The 17,752-nt window shown below is 51.0% G+C and overlaps 1 protein-coding gene and 1 long non-coding RNA gene across 10 annotated transcripts in view; one reads left to right on the plus strand and one right to left on the minus strand.

Annotated features, from left to right (window-relative positions):
* LOC129735425 (uncharacterized) overlaps window positions 1–16,822 on the minus strand; it is a 35,094-nt gene extending 18,272 nt beyond the window's left edge. The window contains exon 1 of one of the 2 annotated variants that reach the window (XR_008731054.1): window positions 8,767–16,822. This is a non-coding gene — a long non-coding RNA (uncharacterized LOC129735425). The remainder of the gene's footprint in view (window positions 1–8,766) is intronic. The other variant, XR_008731053.1, reaches the window with a different exon arrangement.
* DCTN1 (dynactin subunit 1) overlaps window positions 1–17,752 on the plus strand; it is an 84,686-nt gene that overhangs the window by 31,202 nt on the left and 35,732 nt on the right. For 5 of the 8 annotated variants that reach the window (XM_055702888.1, XM_055702891.1, XM_055702927.1 and 2 more), the window contains 2 exons: window positions 3,501–3,532; window positions 7,520–7,540. In XM_055702888.1, coding sequence (XP_055558863.1) covers window positions 3,501–3,532; window positions 7,520–7,540 — 53 coding nt within the window. The remainder of the gene's footprint in view (window positions 1–3,500; window positions 3,533–7,519; window positions 7,541–17,752) is intronic. The other 3 variants (XM_055702896.1, XM_055702904.1, XM_055702915.1) reach the window with 1 other exon arrangement.

Below are 17,752 nucleotides of genomic sequence, written 5' to 3' on the forward strand. Positions count from 1 at the left end.
AATGCTTTCCACTCGCTGGTCAGCCTTCCTTCTGCTTTTCTCATTGCCAGACAGCTCTGCAGTAGCTCACTTTGGCGCTTTGACAGGCTTGCTTCCCTCTGAGGTCTGTTTTTGTTGAGTAATTATTTAGTGGTACGCTTTGGGATCCTAGGAGCTTGTGGAAAAAGTTCAGATAGCTTCCTGTCCTGGACGGTCTGTTGGCTGTGTGTGCCAAGCTGGTGATTTCTTGTGAAGCGCTTGATGAACTCACGCTTAGCAGTTCAGAAAGGGATTGGGGTTTTTTTTGTTGTTTTTTCCCCTCTCCCGGCCAGTAGAAACTAAAATTTCCCTTTACTAGCCAAAATGAAATCTACCCTTCAGCTACATAAAATGTGCCCGAAGGCATTGGAAGGGGGTGATGATTAGCCCCAGAAGTGGGGTGTTCCCATGAGACGTTAATTTTTGTCCATCCCATGAGTGGAATGGAAATTTGAATTGGAATTCATGTCTCTTGGCGTTATGCCTGCACCTTCTCCTGCGGGGAGGTCCGGGCTCCAGCAGCTCCCTGCCTCTGTGGAGAGCTTGGGTTTGGTACAGCCCAGCAGCTGTAATTCGTCCCTGCTTTGGATCTTAAAATTAGCATGTGCAGCTGGACAGAGGAACATTTAAAATGAGCCAGTTTTAATTTAGGGGTGGAGAGTTAATGCAAAAGAAAGAAAAGGAGACTTTTCTGCTTGGTATACTAGCCCGAGTGGTTTTTTTTCCAGAGTGCAAGAAAGGCCAACTTTCATGTGCAACTCCAGCCTGTTCTTTGTATGTACTTGATATTAATAGTCAATGAAAATACTCCTTCATGTTTGTACGATCTTTTCGCTCTTTCTCAGTTCAGACTTTCCAGCTGAAAATTTCGTTCTCCTTGTTACAATTCTGTACTCCTTTAGCATAAGGAGCTTGTGTGGAGCTGCGCAAGCACTTTTTCTCTGATGCTGCTGTGGGTCTGAGCTTTCTGACCGTGACAGTGGACATCGCCCCTTTGAGTGCTGAACCTGTGCAAAAGCCATGAGCCTCCCAGCACTGGGAGTCTGCTGTCGTTTTTCTCTGGATCCCTCAGTCATTAGGAGCTAGGGAGAAAAGGCAAGTGCTCGTTAGACCCTCCCTTAACATCCTGAGAGTTCAATAGCAGCTGATGCTTCTTTGGGCAGGCAGACAGGGATGTAGAGGATTGAAATACATGAACCACACGGAGACAGGGTAACCTTGGAAAAAGCAACAAACCAAACCTCCAGGTTTAGCGCGGCTCTTCAGCAAATGTCACTGCTTTTTAATTTCACTACATCTGTGTGTCTATGTGTCCCCCCCATCTTGTTATCTGAAAGTCTTTCCAAGGCTCTAATCTCTGGTGTCTACTGCAGAGCTGTCTCTGGTTCTTCTAAAACCTTTATCTGGGCTGACCAGCTGTGACTGTGGCATCTGGATGTGTATGGCTGCTTACTCACAGCACACCGCTGGGATATTTTCAGCACTGTCTCTCCTTGCTTGGCACATGCTGAGGTTTGTTGTCACTGCCCAGCAGTGTTCACTGAACTTCTGCAGTGATGCTCTGGCCCCTGTTCCCCAGCTGCTGATTCTTCCGCTCAAATAGAGAAGTGAATAAAGCACAGGCGATTCAGGTACCCCTCCTGGGGTGCAGCATCATCACTGCTTCCTCTGCCTCGTGCTGCCCAGTTCCCGTTGCAGGACAGGAGCACACAAACACCATGCACGAGGGGAAACGGGGGGCGTTCAGCTCAGGTTCGGGGATTGCAGGATGGGTGTCACCAGTTTTTTCCACTGCTGCAGGCAGCAGCGCAGCTGGCCTTGAGTACCATGAAGTGATATTTGTGTCGTGGGAGGGGGCACTGCCTGCAGGGCGGGATGCACACACAAGTTCCAGTCAGTTGTTGGTTGAAGTGCTGAGCGAAGGCACTGTGCCAGAGCAGCACTGCCAGGTCAGGATGGGCAGCAGGAGCACGTCCCGGGGAGCTGGTCCCCTTGGGGTCCCAAGGCGGGAGGAGAGGGAGCCCAGGCATACAGGTTGGGTGTTGGCTGCGATGATGCTCCTTGGTAGGGATGCAGGCGCTGGGATGTGGCTGCTTGCCAGGAGTTTCCATGGAAACGGCAGCTCTGGCTGCTGCAGTCTGACTGCGGTGGGTAATGCAGAGATTGCTCTTCCCATAGATCCCGTGCCTTCCTCTCCCAGGCTAGCAGAGGTGTGAGATACACAGTAGAGGTGGCTCCTTTTTTTTATTTATGAGACACTTCTGCAGCGTTTACTGTTGGGGTGATCAGTGCCACAGCTGGAAATACTAAACCCTGGTGGAACTGCAACTGGGAGAGGAGCGGGGCAAGCAGCCCCCAGGGGCTGTGAGCTGCTCGTAGACCATCCAGAAATGGAGCAAAGGGTGTAATTTAACCAAACCTGCAGTGGCTACGTGCATCTCTGATGCACGTAAGCCAAGATCATGCAGTCTGATTCCTCCACAGTCACATGTGTGGTGCTTGCTGTGCTGTCCAGCTGTGCACACCGATAATTCAGAGACAAGGGAGGAATCCTGGATTTGGGGAGGGCAGGCTTGTTGGAGCACTGGGGTTTAGGCTGGTGCTGACACCCAGCATCCTCCCACGATGGCCAGGCTCCATCATGGTGTGCTCCATCAGCCCTGTCGGGATGATGACGATGTGGGAGCAATTCTGAACAGCCGGCACACCATGGATTTAGAACCCTGGGGCTGAATTTTCAGCCAATGTTCCTGCTGGCTGCTGGTGCTGCAGCAGGTTTGCTTTCTGAGAAGTGGGGAGGACTGCTCTGCTGAGCTCGAGACCTGCCAGGGCTGTGGGTTTGGAGCTGTGGATGCCCCGCTTGCGGAGGGGACACAGGTGGTTTCCTGGGCTGAGGTGGAGAGCAGAGCTGCAGCCGCTTGGTTTGGGAGTGTTTCTGAGTGGTCTTTTGTACATCTGTCTCGTGTGTGTTCAGATTCCTGACCACATATGGGCAGGGTTTGAAACCTTTTATTATGCTGTGTGAAGTAAATGGTCTTGGACCCATATTTCTGTCAATACTCAATCAGATTCTCATTTGGAATCCAGCCGATTAGATGTGGTCATATGGACTGCGCATGCATTTCCGATAGTGTGCTCTGAAGGTGACTCAGGGTTCTCTGAATCACAGTAATTTAACACAAGGAAAGCAGCGTAGCCTGACCTAGTTCTGATGTGTGTGTCTGAATGTTTGGCTTTCTCCAACTGTGCCAGCGGGTCTAATAAGAGAGTCCCTGTTCCTCCAAAGCCATGCCCCATTGTACCACCGTCTCCTGGTTTATCCTGGTCTCTGCTTTGCTCCCACTTCCCTCAGAATGTGCATAAATGGTCCTTTCACTACGCCTCGATGTTTGCTGAACTGCAGAGACTCTTAGTATATGGGTCAGACCAGAGGCATCCTTTGGGCCAAAGCTCATGGTTCTGTTTCTGTTTTCTCTTTACAGATTCCCTGGATGCTGCCAAAGCCAGCAAACTGGTGAGTGCTGAGCCCATGACTGCAGGCTGCCGAAATAAACTCTGCAGAGTGTGATTAGTGGAAGAGTCAGACTTGCACATGCCACTCTTACTGACTTCTCATTAACTTTTATCGCCTCTCTAAAAGCTCCATTTTTCAACCCTGCGGGAGGAGCACATGGAGACATGCACATACACAAAACACAGAGAAAGGACAGAGTTTCGCCAGCCTGTCTCTTAGTTAGCCCTTTTCAGTTCAGTGCTCTATAATAAAATGCCCCTAGTAGAGTAATTTCTTCTGAAACCCATGGGAAACAAGGCCGTATGAAAAGTAATTTTCAACTAATGACCAGAAATCAGTAAGTTACTGAGAAATAAAACCCCAGCACAATTTCCTGTATTACACGTTTTTATCTAAGTTCAATCAATATTGCAGCATTCACGCCCTGCATGCCTCTTGGCAGTGTTCCTTTACATAACCACCCTTACATCCTGCAGGAAAAGCATACTCCTTGGGATATTTGAAATTAGCTTTCTCTGGCTTACACGTTTGACTTACAAAGAAAAAGTGTGTACTTCTGAGTATCTTTATCCAGGAACCTCAGTGGCCCTTGAGGCATAAATGGGTACGTGTTGTATCCAGACGTGATGGGTGTTTCCTAAGGAACAGAAAATTGGAGCAGGTACCTATCTTCAGATACTTTTGACACCCAGACAAGCACAATTAAATAGATGCTTAAGGTTAAAACCACAAAAATGGCCATGCGTGTGCATGGGTACTGAGGAATCTGTGGTGGTGCAGGGCGACACAGTGAGTTTGGTTTGTGTGTGCTTCGGGATGGAAGCTGGATGCTTCTTAGCGGCAGGCTGGTTCATCTTTGCACGTAGGCAGCCGTGAAAAAGTAAATAGCTTATCTGGAGATAAGGGGCTTCTCCACACTGGCCTCTTGTGCGCGACACCTGCAGTTCTGTGTTAGGGCAGCTTGTGAGCCCAGTCTCACACACTGAAGTTTCAAATGATTACCAGGAGTGGGAAGACTTTTCCCCACCTTGATGCAGAGCCATGGGCTGGGTCCTGGTTGGGATCTGGCCACAGCTGGAAACAGGTGATGGACCAGCACTTTGAGGTGCTCCAAGGGTTAATTGGGCTCAAATGTCCAGGAAGTTGTGCCTTGTCAAGCTCACTGCCGGAGTAGAGGGGGGAGAAGAAGCCCCCCACCTCATATTAAAGGGATTTGGAGGATTTTGCAGTAATTGCCTTTTTCTGCTGTGTGGGGCATGACTTACCTACCGGCATGTCTTGCCTGATCGGCGTTCTCTGTCGCAGGGCCTCTAGCACTGGTGGCATCTTTTCCCCTTGTGTTCTCTGCCTGTGATGCATAATGTCTAGTCTCCGGGTTTCATTATGCACTGGAGTTAGTATGCAAGTTGCTAGGTGAAACTGAACAGCGTGCCTTGCAAAGGAGGTCAGACCAGACTACCCTTCCTCAAAACAAAGGCTGTGAAAGGGAATCATGAAGCGTTGGAAGAAAAAATTTGTACTGAAAGACAAATATAATATTTATGAAGTGAAAAAAATCTTAGTGTTCATGAAATCAGGATGCCAAAACGTAATTGTTCTTTTAAATGTAGTTTAAATGTAGTAGTAGTAACAAAATGTAGTTGTTCTTTTAAATTCTGTATGCTGCTCACATTCTCAGAAGGCTGAAGGAAAGGAGATGGTCTAAAATGGTTTGCACACAGAAGGTTTGAGAAACCCCAGATTAAATACCTAACAGTACCTTCTGTCTGCCGGCATCACAATTTTTTTTTTTTTTTTTTCTGCGTAAGAGGTTGGGAATTTGGTGCTGGCCACTGTTGGAAGCGAAACATGTTGGTGGATGGAGCTCCGAGCTGTTCTGGGCTGGAAGTGCTACTGCCTGCTGTGTTTTGGGGTGTTTGGGCAGGTTTGTCGTTACAGAAAACACTAGGAATCAAAATTGCTCTCCTGCCACCTTTCAGATACTGTCTGTGGAGTGACTAGCTCCCAAAGGTAACCTTCGTGATGCCACTGTGATGGGCATACGCAGATTTGTCTTCTGCCTTGCGCATTAGAAGCAGGCGAATTCGGGCAGTGCTGTTTGCCTGCCTTGATTACACAGCTCCTCCTGCCAGCTGCTGCAGCTGCTATGCAGAAATGTGGAAATGAAGTGCTGGAAAAGCACTTTGAGCCACTTGCCCAGTATTTCAACCCAAAGAGGTGTTGTGGCTCTGTTGAGCAGGCAGCTCGCAGGCTGGCTGTCAGGTGTTAGATGCGCGGCGTGGGCTGGGGTCAGTCCTGCAGTCCTCTGCATGCTGCCACCACCAAGCATCCCAGTTTCCTGCACGCAGGTCTGATCAAACACTGAAGAGTCTGGCTTCAAGCCACCCTGGCAGCAGCTGCAGGAGGGAACAAAAGCAGCTGCTGTCCCTTGAGGAGGCACTGCTGGTGCTTCTGAGAGGCAGAGTGCCTGCTCCTTCCAGAGAGGCTGCAGTGACAGCAGGCAAATGAACACCCGGGATAGAACTTTACCTTGTGCAAAGCCTGAGCTCTAGGGCAAGCATTCTCCAGCATCACTTCTGTCTAGACTTATTAAAGGGTGCTGAGGTTGTTTGCTGAAGGTGATGCTGAAGTGCTTTGCAGTCTGGGCAGGTTAGCATGAGGTACCCCTGTCCCATGTGGGTGAGCCTTGCCATATGCAGACTGGTGTTAGCGGAGCCTGAGCAGTCAGGAGCGGAGAACCTCATGGCAATGTGGCAGCAGCCTGTCCCTCCCCAAGGAGCGTCATCTCCTGCCCCTCGGAAACCAGCCCAGGTCCTCAGACCCCACGGGGGCTGCAGGGGAGTGCTGCAGTTGGCTGTGGTCCTCGATCCTTTTTTGCCTAATCCATGTGTGTGTTGGCTTGACTACATGATGACCGCGGTCACAGTTTGTCTAAGGAAGCACTGCTATCTTCTGAGAGTAAAATCTCTGCAGTGCAGTGTTTTGGGTGTTTTCCATGCTGAATGCATACTTAACACTGCTGCAAAAGCTATGTTTTCTGTGGTACTGCGTCATGTTCTCCGAAACTAGAAGATCAACCAAACCCACCCAATTTCCCTGCACACCAGGACTCCTGAAGGCCAGCTCTGCAGCGGCAGCCCCCTGTGAGGAGCATGGCTTTCTGGAGGCTGCTGCGTTCTGGGTGCAGATCCCACAGAAATGGGAGCGCCTCTCCTTTTGCTGGCCCTTCCCCAGCTGCTCTTGGCTCATGTATTGTTTGCTCCGATTCCCACCTCTGCTCATGAGGGCAGTGTGCTGAGCTGGGGGCCTTTGTGGCGTGACTGGTTGGTTCTGTGTTTGCATCTTTTGAGAAAGGTATCTGAGAAAAACAAGGAAAGTCAGAACGGGCTCCTTGGGGATGCTTTGCCCTGCGCAGCCAGGGAATCCCGTGGATTACAAAAATGACAAAGGATTTGCAGGAAGGTGTAGAGGTGCCACCAGCTTGGCCTGGGTTCTCCTGCTCTGCTAGCATTGCCCCATAGCCCACCTACACTAGAACAAATTGCTGCCCAAAGCACCAGGGATTCCAGGTTTCAGTCAGCTGAGCACATTGGTTAATTTTTCTTTGCCAGTGCCGATGGCTACCGTTAAATTAATTTCTTTTCCTTTGAATATGTCCTGGCAGCTCAAAAGATTCTGTGCTGGAGGAGTGGAAGGTGGATCAGTGACACTGGAGCAAAGCTAGTAAATCAGTGGGTTGAAACCAAGCCCTGTTGTCTGCTTTCCTCTGTTAAGCCTTCTTATATTTATTTAAATTCACCTGAATGTATTTTTCTTTCTGATGGTACATGTTTTTGCAGCACAATGACTTTTTAAGAAACGTTCTCTTCCATGAATAGCTAGCTCTGAAACTTGTGATGTCTGAAGAGAAAGCAGATCACTTCTCATCACCGCCGTTGATATGATGTGAGCTCTAACTTTGTACCCTTTTATTCCCTCTTCATGCAGCGTGGAGTGAAACCTAAAAAGGTGGTGCTTTTTTGACAATTAATCTGTGTGTTGCCGAGTCTCCTGGCCGCATGAAAGGCCCTCCAGTGCATCCCAGTTCATTGTCACCCATTGCTGCTGTGCCTCCATCGTACCGTTGCATGTTTGCTCATTGCATGTGCTCCCCTTTGCCGGTCCCCAGCTTGCTCGGAGAGCGAGAGGTAAACGCAGCAAAAGCCATTGCTGCTGAGCCAGACCACAGCACAGTGGGGTTTGCATTGCAGTGTCGCTGTGGGAGGGAGGCACTGAGGCTGGCAGCCCAGCTTTATGGTAAGGTTTTCTGCTGTTCCAGTTAACCACAGTCGGGTTTTTGAGTTACTGGGTGCCGGTTGCTGTGATAACCCACGGGCTGTGCCCAGCGTCGCTCCCGACTAATCTGCATAGAGCTTTTACATCGACTGACCGTCAGTTTCTGACACCAGAGAGCCAGCCCATGTATTGCAGCTTCCACCTGAAGGAGTGACTGGTGTGCCTCAACTCAGCTTTTGCCGCCTTCTGCCTTCTCTTGCCTGTAACTAACAGTTTAATATAGTGTATATTCCCCAAGCTGTGGGCATTGGAAGCACCAGCTACATGCTGAGTGCTTTACATGCTGTAGGAATCATAAGCAGCGCTCCCTCATGCTTAGGGTCTGATGTGGAAACATGGAAAACTCTAGATTTGTTTCAGTAACCAGGTGTGTTATCACAGGGCCATTACGTGGCCTGTTACTGGCCAATGTACAGCAGTTTTCTACACAATACAAGGTAATGCTACGGAATGTATTTTCTCACGAGCAGTGTTAATCTGTAGCTCATCAGTGGTCAAACCAGGAGCCACTGCAGTGAAAGAACAAACCCCAGGAGTCTGGAAAAAGATACCATGCTGCTGAGAGATACACTTTGGTGACTTGGAGGCGAGATACTGTTCTGCTTTTATAGGATACTTGCCCTCTCCTTGGGCAACAGCTTCCTATGCTCCTACCAAATTAAGAACACCCCACAACCAGCTTGCTTGTAACACTTATCAAAGCCAAAAATCTTTTGTATTGCTTATTACAAAAATGAAGTAAAACTACAAAGCTCTTGGCAAAGAATCACCATTTCCTGTAGGCTATTTGGGGAATACTTTTTTTTGCCATGGCTATCTTGCCAAGAGAAAAGCAAATCTGGCCACTTGAGACTTGGAATGGGCACAGTATGAGCACTAGAGAGAAAGTGATACAGTACCTGCTGAGTTCTCGGCGTGCGCAATGCATTTCCTGGTATCTTTGATGCATCCTTTCTTTCCAGCCACTTTCATTTTGATTTTTGGGTGGAGATGTGATCCAGACAGCAGCATTTGTCCATGGAAAGTCCACAGGCGAGGAGCAATGCAGAAGCATAAGGAAGAGCTGCCAAAACACTGCAGAGGGGTGGCTGGGAACACCTACTTCAGGGTGCCCCCTCTCTCCTGTCCCCCTCTGTCAGCCTCTGGTCCAAGGTCTCTGCATGTCTCTGGGGCTTTACAGGTGTGTGTGCATCTGCGCCATGTCCTGGTCCTGCGAGCTCTTGTTGCCCGTTTCGCATCCAGTTCTGACTTGCACCCAGCTGTTCGTTGTGGCTCTGCTGTGCTCATAGGGAGAACTTCTCATTTTGAATGTTGTGTTTCTTTACTTTCCTGTCGCCGTTCCCCATGGTTTCCAGGCAGTTAGGTTGATTGCAGGCTACTGTACGTACGCTGCCATCTGCTCAGAGCTTTAGCTGTGTATTGCTTTTAAGAGAAGTGGTTGTATGAGAGTAGCTGTTCAGAGAATCCTTCCTGACTAGCGATGCATGGAGACAGGCTTAGACAGGTACATCACAACTCTTCTCGGAGGGACAGGCCAGTGCCACGTTTTTGCTGATGCCACCTCATAATTTAAATTTTTTGGCCTTTAATAAATCTGTCAGCCCTCCACCCCCCTCCTTTACAGCTCTTGACCTTGCACAAGCGTGTGAAAATTGCAGTCCAGTTGGTACAATGACAAAGTAACTAACATAATTAGCAGATAAATCCTTAGTTGTGAGATTAGGGTAGCTCTTTGCATGTTAAATATAGACTTTAATCATATTAAAAGCTGCTGCTTGCTGCTTTTTGTGCCAGATGGTCCTTATCCTCCCAGCTATTGTCCCTCTCTGTTTGCCTTGGTTTTGCAACCATTTTTGGGCTCATCTGGAGCAGGACCTCTTGCTGTTGAGGTCGTAGCTGTTCTGGCCTTTGCTGTTGGTTGTATGGCCCATTGCTGGGGAGGGAGCCCCACGGGGCTCCAGGGCATGACTGGCAGCTGCTGGATCATCCCTGGGGCCGCACGAAGCTGGAGGTGCTTCCCGTTAGCTGTGATGCAGCGGAGCAGTGTGGGGTGTTGGGGGTGTCGTTCTGCACGCAGGCATCTGCCTCGTGCACCTGGCTGGGGCTCGGTGGCAGCCGGCGGCTGGTCAGGAGCTGGTGGGCCAGGCCTGGCACAAGGGGAGGTGCTGGCCTGTCTCGGAAGGGTTTGCTGGTGTGCTGCATGGGGTGGGAAGAATACCAAATGTCTGCTTAAAAAGCAGTGAGACGGTGTTCCTCTGCTAATTTTGGGAGTGAAATGGGCTGTGAGCTCCTTTACCACCTCTGTGCCACCAGGGTTGACGTTTCACTGCCTGTACGATGGTCGAGCTGTGCAGAGCTCCAGCTGGAAGGGACATGCCCCATGGCCGTCTCTGCAGCTCCCTGGTGAGGCAGGCTCATCTGCAGTGGTTCCTGCTTGTGGTTGGAGACCCCCAGAGATGCTGAGCGCGGGGAGCCCCAGGGCAGCGAAGCAGGGGAGCAGGTTCCCAACTGGAGGCAGGTGGGAGAAGGGTGGTCCCACAGGGCTTGTGGGTTGTGTTTGCAGCAAGCTCAGAGCTGAGTGGCAGTGAGCCCTTCTCCGGAGCGGGAATCATAGAGTCGTTTAGGCAGGGAAGGACCTTTAAAATCGTTGAGTCCGACTGTAAACCCAGCACTGACAAGTCTGTTGTGTCCCTGAGTGCCACATCTATGTGTAACATGCGTCCAACGCTGTCCCCATATGCCTGAGCTGTGTGACCATGATGATAATTCCCTTGTCTAAGGACGCTGTCTCTCACCACAGGTCACCTGTCCTGTAACAGCGTTACAGTTTGATGCCTGGGGTTCCCCTCCCCCGCCCCCAATGGATTAGCTTTGTCCAGCTTCAGTAACATTCCTGTGCCTTTCATCATCCCAGCTGGCATTCCATGTGCTGGAGCTGGGTCTCAAGCGTGTTGTTTTGAGCCCCATAACGAGTGTGGCTTCATCTCCCTTCTGCTGGGCGCTTGATCTGGCTCTGATTCTCCCTTGTCCCCTTGGCTGTTGTGCCCGGCCGTCAGCCGGGTTCGGCGGCGGTGCCTCCATGCAGGGAGCAGATGGCGACGAGGGCACGGGGCAGTCTGGTTCCAGATGGTTTCTTTTTAAAGAAGAGGGGCCAACCCAAGCCCTATTAATCCTTTAAAGGAAAGAGTAATCCGATTATCTCATAAAACGTGCCTCGCATCTGAACTGCCGAAAACACGTCCTAGGAAGAAGGGGTCTGCGTGGACCCGTGCCTGACCTTTCACGTGGCTGGCGGCCCCCTCGGCGGGCTGCCGGGCTGCCGCAGCGCTCCGGGCCTCGGAGGGACGCTGGCCGGAGCTGGCGGCCGGGTCCCTGCCGCCGAAGGGTGCTGGTTTTGCTGTGACTCGAGGGAAGGGCCAGCCGAGGTAGGGAGCTGGGAGCTGAGCAGCATCTGGCGCCGCAAGCTGGTGGTACCGTGTAAATGAGCCGGCGTTAACCCTGGCAGCATCGCGGGCTGCTCCTGCTCCGCACCCAGATAAGGTTCAGCAATCTCCTTATCAGTGTTGGTGCTGAAAGCTCCTTGTTATTTCGCATGGCTTTAAGATAAATAACTTCTCTTGCATACCGCTGAGCGTCTTTAAAGGGCAGCTCTGAAGCACCCGATGCCTGCTTTTTCTGTTGTTAAATTGCATTTTCTCTGCTGCTCCTGCTTAAGAGGGTAGCTCCGGGAGGTGCGTGGCCAGCCCCATGTCGCTGTTTGTCGAATCCTGGATGTGGAAAGAATTCATATATTCTAGATGTAGAAAACAGAGATGTGCATTAGCAGAGGAGCTGGTTCATTAGGGCAGCTACTGCCCTGGCCCCCCCCTTACTGTAATATCCTTAATTCTCTTAACTAAATGTTAAATCTCTTGTGAGCTTTCATGTGACTCCTTCAGCAATATATATGGCACTTTGTTCACTAAGGGGCTTACAGATGCGAATCAAAGTTGCTTTTGTCTGAGAATACTTAATACATATGTGAGCCTCTTGCCTGACGAGTTTGGGTAACAGTAGAAATTGCACGTTTGAGGGGAAGCCTCCATCCCCTGGGCCGACCTGGAGCTGGGAGCTGGGGAGAGTTTCTACTGGTGCTTTTGAATGCCTTCAGATAACTTAAAAGCCCTCTCTGTATAAATTGGCTCTTGATCCAGAACAGGCTTTACCATGATATACTCACGCTCATGAAACACAGTGGGTTTTCATTAACGTAGGCTATTAGAGCTTTTTAAAACACCGCTTGGAAACGCTTTTCCTGCTGACACCATTTGCCTGTCTGCAGCCAGTGGAGGAGGGGATGCTGGTGGGATCCTGACCCCAGCTCTTGAAGGTGTCCAGATTTGTTTGCTACCTTGTACTGTCCATAAGGGCTCTGCGTAGGACCTGTAGGAACCAAAAGGCAGTTAGGTTTGGATACTAGATGTGTTTGCTGAGAATTGTTTCTGCGGATGCGGTACCAGCCTCTATGACAATGCCATCCTTTGTGGACTGAAGGGCTGACTCTGCTGACCTCAAATAAGTTCTTTCTCTGCTAGCTCTGAAGAATCATCGTCAAAGCTGAGGAGGAAGGAGCTAGCTGGTGATGGGGCCAGTGAGCTGCCTGGTACTAACAGGCTGATTTGTTAGTGGGAAGGTGTGACCCACCTCGGCAGAGCAGCCAGCCTGAGCGTGGATGTGGTCAGAAGGCTGGTGCAGATCCCCAGAGCGAACTCTGAGCATCCCTGAGGAGCAGAACCAGACCTGATGGTGAGCAGATCCTTGCACCAGCCCGTCACGGCAGCAGGTGTCTTGCAGAACTATTTGCCAGGTTCGGGTGTGATCACCAACAACAGGTTTGGGAACGGAGCTGAGAGCGAAAACCCAAGTGCGAGGTAGAGAGGGTGACCACGGCCAGCGTGTGAGCGGAGAGCTTGAGACTGATGGTCTCTGCCTTGGTGCCCCAAACTGGCGTCTGTGACTTCCCTGGACACTCAAGGTTTCATTTTAGGAAAAACTACTTGGCATGGGGAGTTGGGAAGCACCGCTGGGACTGAGATCAGTCTGTGCTTGGTAACGAAGTGCGTGCTCAGGCGTGGTGTGAGTGGGTGGCTGCCCCTGGTGAGCCACCTCTGCCCTTGCACACCTCATGCCTTTTGCCAGCTCAGTGCTTCATGGTGTATTTGTTGAGTTGTCTCATGCGGGCTGTGGTTGAAGTCCTGTAACACCGAGCTCTGATTTCTGAGGACACGAATCCAGTTGGGCTCTGGCTTCAGTTTGTATTTGCTGGTGTGGAAGTCGTGGCAGTGTGTGTCTGTGTTGGCTCTGCCAGGAGGCAGGTGGTAAGTGGCAGAGCCCATGTTGCCTTATGCTGCAGGGTGCCTCCAGCGCACTGTGTGTGTGCGGGAAGCATAACATGTCTTTAAATTCCCCTGGGAAAGCCTCAGCAAGCCTGCACCAGCAGTCTCCTTTGGGATCATGCGGTGCCGTTTGCCTTCAAACAACAGAAAATGGTTAACTGCTTGAAAAGGAGTGATTTTAATCTAGGCTTATGTGAAGGATGGTACCATAAAAACTAGGCTAACTTGGTACATATAGCTATCTGGATAAATTCTGTTCTTATTTAACTTTGCAAATGGGAGCAGTGTCTGTTTGCCTGTCAGGGTGCATAATATCCCCACCACGTTTAGCGCCTTGTCTTAGTAGGGTCTGTAGTAATAGGACAAGGGGCAATGGTTTTAAACTAATAGAGGATAGATTTAGATCAGATATTAGGAAGAAATTCTTCCCTGTGAGGGTAGCGAGGTAGCAGACTGCTGGCACAGGCTGCCCAGAGCAGCTGTGGATGCCCCATCCCTGGCAGTGTCCCAGGCCAGGCTGGACGGGGCTTGGAGCAGCCTGGGCTGGTGGAAGGTGTCCCTGTCCGTGGCAGGGGGGTGGGACTGGATGGGCTTTAAGGTCCCTTCCAACCCTTCTGTGATTCTATGGTTGCCTGGATGTTTGCACCAGGCTGTGGCTCCCTGGAGCTGGGCAACTCCCCACCACTGGAGGGTTCCCACCTTGGGACATGGCTGGCAGGGTCCTGGGTGGAGGGTTCCCTGCTGGCTCTGGGGCTCGGCACTGCCTTTGGCACAGCCTGTGCCTCTTTCTTCCTGGCTTTTGGTTACCTGTTGTTTGACACAAGCAGAAGCATGTGGCTCCCATCCCCGTGCGGGCACAGGGCAGGTCTGAGCTGCCTGTTCTGTACCTGCAGCGCCGGTGTGGAGTGCTGCGGCATCCGGACTCCTCAAACCCCTTCTCTTGGTTAACTCCTGAAATCCGCTGGTTTGTCCCAGCACTTCAGCTCTTGAGAGTTTGCCTAAGCATTTCCTTTTGGCTCTTGGTCTGAATATTTAGCTATCTCTCAGCTCATTAGAACATTATCTAGCTTGTTTTAATAAATTGCTGTGGGGACAGAGGCATTTTCTTGAGGCTGATTGTTTTTTTCAGCCCATCATGCATAGGAAGTACCAGAGGTCAGTGTTACCACAGCTGGAAGCGACTCCGTGCTGGAGGGGCCAGTCTGTCCTCACTGTTTATCTTCTGTAGCCATTTAATTTTTTTTAATTTGGGTTTTTTTTCTTGCTGTTTAGGAATTGTCAAAGGTTGAGGCAGCCCCATATGTTGCCAGAAGCACCTTTGTGAAAACTTAAACCTACGATACATCTGGAATACAGCTGTCAGGTGCTTTTCGCTCCCTAACACATTTTGCAGTTTTCCCATTTTTGCTGTGCACTTAAAACAGTGGAAGGTACATTTGTCCCTGCTCTGGGAAAGAGAACATGCGTCTCTTCTCAGGGTTGCTGTTGCTCTCTCCTGGTTCCCCAGGAGAGCTTCATGCTGGACATAGTGGTGGTTGGGTCAGAGGCCTTGACACGGATGGGTTTCCTGTTACCAGGATCTAGGGAGCATGCTAGGCAGGCTTTTTGACAACCGTCTTCTGCAGCCAAAGGTGTCAGGAGGTTGCTGACCTGACCGGTGCCAAGAGATCCTGCGTACCACCACCATAGCCCAGCCCCTAACCTGTGAGCCTCTCCTTGGAAGAGGAGGTGCTGCCTCGAGGGGGAATGCCAAGAAGGATGCTTCCAGTCTTGCCAGACACCCACAAATTCTTGACGCTGTTTGAAAAGAGACAGTCTTAACTCCTTGGAGGCTGCTGAAAGCCCGCCTATGCTCTGGGAAGACAAACTGATGGGGAGGCAGAAGTAATCGCGCAAGAGCCAAAGTTTATGTGTCCCCACTGAGCACTGCTGAAGTCCTGCCTCTTTCACCAGCGTGTCGGGCAAGGAGTGTGGTGGATGCTCTGGCAGCCTTCTGGAAGCTGGGTGGCCACATCCAAACTGCATGAGAGGGAGGACAGCAGCCTTTGTCCTGAACAGAGGAGTCACTGCGGGTACAGCACACCATGTGTGTTACAGAGGATCTTGACTGCAAAATGTGGGCGGGTTGGGTCCCGGATCTGGCGTTGGGTCATAGATCGAGAGGGGATGCATCACTGAGGATGCCAGTGATCGATCTTAGCTGCTGGTAGAGGAAATGTTTGAAGTATTAGAATAAAGTGATGTACCTTGCTTCCTACATTGGTTATCTTTCTCCCTCTTTTTGTGGGATATCTGCATTTGCTCCATGACTTAATCCAGTGGCACAATCTTTTATCCCATGGGAAAATCTCACAAGCTGCACCCTTGTTCTGTGTTTGTCACCCAACCATGTGCTGTTTGAGCTGCTGGTTAAATGATGATTAATGCTCTGGAAAAACTTCACTGGTTAAAACCAAACCAAACCAAAAACCAGGACCTGGAGAGTCTTAGAAGGACTGAAGACCCAGGCTGACTGACCGCCAGCTCTGCAGCAGGAGTCGCTGGTTATCACTGCTGTGGAGATGGAGCGGGCCCCCACCAGCATCGGTGTTTCTGTGCCGCATTTGCTGAATCCTTGCACTGTTCATGTGCCGCCTGGGCCCTGGGCAGCATTTCCCCGTGGTGGCAGTGGACAGAACCAGACTGCATCTGACTCCGGGCACAAATGCCGTCCTGGATGATGTTTCAGCACTGGGAGTTCTCATCCTTTCTTTCAATCCAGCAAGACACCAGCTTTTTCCCCCCATGAAGTGGAGCCGCCAGCAGTGATCTGTACCGTCAGCCCCAAAGGCTTTTGGGCTGCGCTGAGGGGGGTCAGCATGCAACCCGTCTCCAGCTGGCACTCATCAGTGTTAATGTGTAATGAAACCCAGGCTCTGCCATCCTTTTTATGCGATTGATTGGAGTGTGTAACCTGAACTCGGCTCACTAAGTGCTTTTCAGTTGCCCCAAGGACTTTGGATCGAGCCTAATGATAAAACGAGGACATGGGCTGACGCGTGTGTGATTCAGCTCCTGGCTGCTGTAGACGGTCGCCTTGGTTGGTCTTCACAGTGGTTTGGAGCAGCAGTGATGGAAATATTTTGGGCATATAGATGATACTCAACTCCCAGGTTGGTTTTTTTGTGAACTGGCATGAACTTTGTGCGGACTGTCAGTGGAAGTCTGTACCTGCCAGTCTGTATTTCCATAGCACGGTTGCAGACCACTTGCTACAACGCTGGAGGACCCAGAAGGTTGGATTTTGGAGAGTGTCACCGTAGAGTTCAGACACGCTGTTTATTTTTACTGACAAGTATTGAAATAACTTTCAGAGCAACAATATTGTGAGAGTTTTTAGTCTATCAAATGGAATAAAACCCCGCTCTGCATGAGTTTCAAGTATGAGCCTTATAGGGTAGAAAATTACAGATGTATAATTAATTACTGAATTTTGGGCTATCTGAAGTGTCCCTTGGGTCTCTTAGAAAGCATTCCTGATTTTTGAACTTTGGCTGGATGGAAAGGGCAGAAAAATTGGAGGGGAGCCTTGGTCTGCTTGGCTCCCGTCCCCACTCCCCAAACCTCTGTGCTTGCATTGTGAGTGGGCTGTGGTGCTCGGACCCTGGTGTGGCAGCACTCTGACCCCCAGGTGGCAGCCCCTCTTGCCTGCCTGAATCTGGGTTGTCCTGTCCCCATGGCTCTTGGCTGGCTCTCTCTAAACCGTCTGGCTCTGCTGTTAAGAAATCAGTTTCCCAGCCTAATTACTCCTGGTCAGTTGTTATATGTGGTTCATGTTGTCCTTTAGCTTAAATAGCTTTCCTCTTTGCTCGCATCTGCCCCCCGGATGTAATTGCAATGCAATTGAGCCTTCACTTAGCCTTTATTTTGCTACCTTGAGCAGGGTGAGCATTCCTCATCTCTTGTAGGGTCATCCTGAAGGCTTCCTGCAGCACAGGGGGAGCGTAGGGCTGAGGGGAGCTGCGGGAGCTCTGCTGGGCCACTGTGGTGGTGAAGCAAGGTGACGCCCCTCCTGCGGGCGCTGGGCACCGCAGCTGCCACCTCCCCTGCTTGCCCACCTGCTGCTGTGGTGGGACCGGCAGGGGGTCCCTGCATCCGGGGGCACCTTCCACAGGAGGTGGCTTTTGTGCCGTGGGCTGGTTCCCATGGGAGCTGTAGCTGTGGGGTGTTTGTGGGGGGGGGGGTCCTGTGGCAGTGGGGGATGTGGCTGTGCCGGGGGGGGACACGTGTGGCCGGCTGTGCCCCTTGGGTGGGCACAGCAGTAAGGCCAAGGAGAGGGGGCAGCCACCATGTGTCGTCATGTCCCGTTGCCCACCCCCCCCACCCCCCCACCCCCGATGCCTCCCCGGAGCAGCGCAGGTTTATTTCGGTCTGCTCAGTGCCTTTTCCCCCTCCCAGGGAAACACTCAGGCACCTGGAGCGCGCTTGGTTGTTGTAGGGCTGGCAGTGTTCTTCAGCTCTTCTCGACTGA

The sequence above is a fragment of the Falco cherrug genome, chromosome 1, assembly GCF_023634085.1.
Source record: "Falco cherrug isolate bFalChe1 chromosome 1, bFalChe1.pri, whole genome shotgun sequence".
Lineage (NCBI taxonomy): Eukaryota > Metazoa > Chordata > Aves > Falconiformes > Falconidae > Falco > Falco cherrug.